Consider the following 5,000-nt stretch of genomic DNA (forward strand, 5'->3'; position numbering starts at 1 on the left):
CCGACCCGTGACTGCTCCTCAGCTTTTCTCTCTTCTTCTCTTCGAATTTCTTCACTTCATCTCTCCCTCTCTCTCTCTCTCTCTTTCTGCCTTGAACCTCTGTATAAAAAAAACGCTGTGTTTTCCTTTCTGTGTCTACTGCATTAAATATTGCGCTGTACCGCAACTCCTTAACTACGGTGTATCCTTTGAAGAATTCCCCTCATTCTCTCTTTCTCTATTCGAACAACCACCGGTGTTTTTTATTCCTTTGTTGCTTAAACACTCCGGTTCGTGTGCTTCAACGTACGCTCACTATTGAGCGACGAACAGGGTGGCCCCTTATATCTGTCCCATCTTCATTTCAGATATTTTTTTCGTTGCATTTTCTCTCCCATCAATGACCAGAAATTGATTATTAAAGCGGATTTTAAACTAACACTACTCTACTTTGCGTAATAAATACGCTGCTGAGATGTTGATTAGAGACGTTCTACTTTCGGTGATAACGCGTGCATGGAAGTGATCTGTTCGTATCTTCCCTTAAATATACTCTCACCTCTTGAAAGGACACCACAAACCCGTTAGTCAACGATGCAACGATTCACAAGCGATTAGTTAGGGTGATGTGTAGAAGGATTTTCGAAGAAACGTGTGCTTTAATAGTGTATTAGTGTACAAACTGAACGAAAGGCACCGCAAAAGGCTAGGCTTTCTATTGGTGTACAAATCACAAAAGAGATTGTATTGTTAGAGACTTCATTTTAGGAAGCATTTATCAAATTGGCACCAAACGAGTCCTTATGTAGAATAAACATAAACCAATTAGCATCTTCAGCATGGCTGCATTGCATCACAAAAAACGCGGCATCGTGGCAGCAGTTTCTGTGTTACAGGAAGAGTATTAGAAACAAAACAATAAAAAGATCACGCCATTACCCAAAGGGACCAGAACGATCCGTTGTATGTACATCTTGTATCCAAACCATTTGACCAGGGCGTCTCCTAGTGCGGAGGTTGCGTACTTATGTAAAAAAAATCAACGTTTAGGATATTCGCACACAGATTTCTTTCACTTTCACTACGCTAACTGACTGATCGGGTGCGTTTGGGTGCCGTGATTCGATTTCGGAAAATATCCCCCTCTCCTTCGCCACCCTGCTCACCTCTCACCAAGGTACCGCGAGGAATGTCGCGGTAGATCTGTAGATGACTGGCTGGTGGTGGTGTTGGATGTACGTAGCGCAACTAATGTCATCCTCTTCGTCAACGTTTACTATGTGTGATCCTCGTCACCCCTTTGCCACCCGTGTGTGACCGTGTGATCACCCTTCCACGACCGCTGTGAGCTGCTGACTAATGCTGCTGAACCGTTTCTCATGTTAGCCAAATCTGTGATTGGATTTTCAGATACAGGTAGAGTTAGAGTGTGTGTTTTCTTATTTGGCAGCAATGTGGCGAAGAGCGCTCATCGACGCTGTTCCGCATTTGTTGTTTTTCTCCATTTGTTGTTGTTTTCTTCTTCTTTTGGCTCGTAATTACTTTTCTCACAGACACACAGACACACTTTTCCGTTTGTGCGCGTTGTGTATGGTTACGTTTGTTATTTCTGTGTTTCTTCTCTATTTGCCATTCTATAGTTTGTTGTCAGATCTTGCGGTTCTTATCTCTTATCTTAACACCACAACAACCACCACCTCCCACGAAGACAGGCAGGAGAAGAACGCGTATCTTGGATGTTCCTGTTCCTTACAAACACACTCGCATCTTTACACTAACTTCTCGGTCTATTGTACATGGTTCCTAGCATTGTTGCTGCTAGCTTTCGTTGTTCGTAAGGCGTTCATGTTCTTGCTGTTTTGCTGTAATTGTAAATACGTTTTCGTTCACCACGCTCCATTAACATTCACCATCCATTGCGTTGTGCCCGTTATTATCATAAAAAAGTGTATAAATCTCAACGGTTGTAACGCGTCTATCGGATTACCTATCCAAATGTAAAATAAAAGTGCAGGAAACACTCATCATCATCCATTGCCATAGTTCACCCATCGACGACTAGTGCACTATCAGTGCCATTGTGAGAGCACCGCGGCCAGTAGCACCAGTTCCATAGGGAATCGCATTCTGAATGACGCTCGTCGCGATCCATAACACATAACTCGCAGTTGTTTACTGTGCTCCGTAAACGATGCAACTCGTTGGAGCAAGTTTATCGCTTGAAGTTCGCACACTCGGCAGCGAATGGCAAAGCGAATAAACCTGGGATCTCATCCCCATAATAATGCAAAGGCTCATAAAAGGTGAAGTGATGAAAGAGCAACCGGAAGCACCGGTATGAAGCGGCAGGATCTGCGCAGCGGCACATCATTTGCCGCATCCGTGTTCGAGTATAGCATGCAGTTTCATCGTACGCGAGCATAAAGCATGAAATACTGCTGCGCCTCGATCGAGTGAATGGCCACTGTGGGGAAACATACACAACATAATCGAACACCAGCTTCCTTCCTCCTGTTCTGCCTTGCTGCTGCTACTGCTGTGGGAGTGTATGATCGACGAGGTGGATGATTCGAGATGAATGCCATAGACCATCACCACGCGAACTACCAGCTAGTACCGCACCGGTAGCGCCATCACCAAACGCACATGCAATTGCACCGAGCAGCACCGTGCGATGGAGCGGTGCTGGTTGTTGGATAAAAAACGAAATAACACACCCATGGAAAATGCCATTCAATAACGCTCGCTATACCATATCGTCCGTAAATCTCCCTTTCCCTCTTTCTTTCACTCACAAAATATGGTTCAAACGGCACACAACCGGGGGTGGCATTGGGCAAAATAATGTGGCGCATTCCCAGGCACCATTTTACAAAAGATAACAAGATCGTTACATGGCGGTGGAGGAATTGCAAAATTGGGTTTCATTTGGCGTGTGCGCGCGCATAACGGCGAGATAGCGATAAAAGGTAGATTCCGGCACGAGCGGTGAAAAATGGTTAAATTGTTAATGGTTTTGCTGGGCGAATTGAAGTCTGCCCTGCTCCTCAAACTGCCCAACTGTGCTGCCAGATTTATATTTCCGAAAGTGAGAGTGCGACTGATACGATTAACTTGGCACCTGTTTCCGCCGTTCGACTACCGTACGAAATGGAGCCGTAAATGTTGGATTCCAGGATACACACCAGGATTTCACCTTCATCACATCACACACCCCATGCCATTATCGCAAACTGACGGCGAACGTTTTCATTTCCATCTTTGATGTTACGATGTAGCCAATGGATCGATCGTATCGGTTCTCGATGTGTACTGTGTGTATTTCTACGTCTTCATACCTTTTCTATCATTCCCCTTTATCTGTTCTGTGTTTATGTTGACCCTACAGCAAGCTTACATCGTGGATTCCGGGCATCCTGACCAACAGGAACATACATGATCGGAGAAATGATTTTTAGAAAACTACACATTTTTGTCATAAAGTTGAGACATTTTTGAAGATTGATAAGTTTATTAGATACGTAGTGGCTGTAGCAGCAAAAGCATAGAGGCTGACTATCTAGATCTAAGGGCATTCGCTCGCTTCCGTAGCTTGTATATTGTTGCTCAGTTTTTCAGCATTCTGCGACTTCGGCGAGGTTAGCTAGTAGTAGTGGTTGCGGCGATTTACAGTTACTTTACGCTAGTACGAACTTTTTGTAGAATTTGTCGAACCGCCCACCGCGGTTATTTCGTCTCCAACCGATCAAAATCAGCCGGTCTTCCTATCCTCGTACTTCCACATTCCCGCAACCGTTTTACCGAAAAGGGTGAGACTCCATGTCAGTCGCCAATTGGAGAACTAATTGGAATTCAACGATCAATTAATGTACAGTGAAGCATTCGTGTCTCTTGAATAGAGGGCTCAACAGAGACAGGTTTACGTCGTGGTAAATTCCTCCTCGAAAGTGAAACAATTGGTATCAGAGGAAATCGATCTGTATGAATGTTAGTGTAGATCAGGGGTCTCAAACTCGTGGCTTGCGGCCACGTCGCGCGTGTGTATGTATGTTCAGTTTGGCCATTAATTGCATGTTCTATGTAATTATGTATGGATTATTTACCCATTTTAATTGCTATTAAAAATAATTAAAAAAAAGAAAGGATGAAATTGTACCGGTTACCTGGCGCCTCCATCATCGGATTTTGCGCAAAGGAGCTACGTCATTTCGTTTGTCTGGCACGGCGACCAGTTTTGAAATTCCTTTTGCCTCTCTGGCCACAAACACTGCCACCCGTTGGGGTTTGATGGGAAAATGGCAAATTTAACTAAGCCATGGACCTCCAAACTATGTGAAATGGCCGGAGCTGCTTGTGCGGCCCGCTCGCTAATACGAGTTTGAGACCCTTTGCTAATATGAGTGAAGATGGTGGTGACTGGTGACGAGCAAGCTCGAACGCGATTGTAAATATCCTGTAAAATACTGTACAGTCCGACCATCTGCACCACTCCATGGCAACCAAAACTCACACCAGCCTGTGTACAGTGCGCTCTCTAATTTGCACCTCAATCATACTACTACCAGCTACAGCTCAACACCTGCCACAACCTGATCCCAAAACTACCAGTAGCGACAGTTTGGCCACAGAGCTGCAAGCCAAACAATCGAAACCCTACAGAAACGCTCTTGCACCACAGATAGCCTCTCTACTCTACCACAGCAACAACCAACTTTCCACAAAGAAAAAAAAATGCCAAAAACCAATTACAAAATAGATCATTAACATTAGGAACGAACTTCAAAAAAATCCCTTCCAACTTCTGGAACTACCAGATCTATTCTACTTTCTCTATCTGTTTCCTTTTACCTCTTTCTATTTCCCGCTGTCTCTGTCTCTAATTTTTTTTATTACAGAAACAAGATCACTCTGTAGTGGCCCATTTTGTTACTATGACTTCCTTGAATTAAATCCTACTTGATATTCCCCTCAATTGCTGGTTGGTTTCCACCTAGTTGGGTCAATGCTGCTGAAACATGGGC

At 44.2% G+C, this 5,000-nt stretch overlaps 1 protein-coding gene across 6 annotated transcripts in view; it reads left to right on the forward strand.

Moving 5' to 3' along the window:
- Positions 1-5,000, forward strand: part of LOC126575277 (potassium voltage-gated channel protein Shal) — an 80,284-nt gene that overhangs the window by 72,940 nt on the left and 2,344 nt on the right. For 3 of the 6 annotated variants that reach the window (XM_050235893.1, XM_050235892.1, XM_050235895.1), the window contains exon 9: positions 1-229. This exon is cut by the window's left edge and continues 1,278 nt beyond it. The exons of 1 other annotated variant lie outside the window; for it this stretch is intronic. Coding sequence is in view for 2 of the 5 variants with exons in the window: in XM_050235896.1 (XP_050091853.1) it covers positions 3,368-3,418 (51 nt within the window). In the remaining 3 variants the exon portion in view is untranslated. Of the gene's footprint in view, positions 230-1,365; positions 1,396-3,367; positions 3,462-5,000 lie in introns of those variants that run through there. 2 more of the 6 variants (XM_050235898.1, XM_050235896.1) reach the window with 2 other exon arrangements.

Source organism: Anopheles aquasalis, chromosome 3 (assembly GCF_943734665.1).
Source record: "Anopheles aquasalis chromosome 3, idAnoAquaMG_Q_19, whole genome shotgun sequence".
In the NCBI taxonomy this organism is placed as follows: domain Eukaryota; kingdom Metazoa; phylum Arthropoda; class Insecta; order Diptera; family Culicidae; genus Anopheles; species Anopheles aquasalis.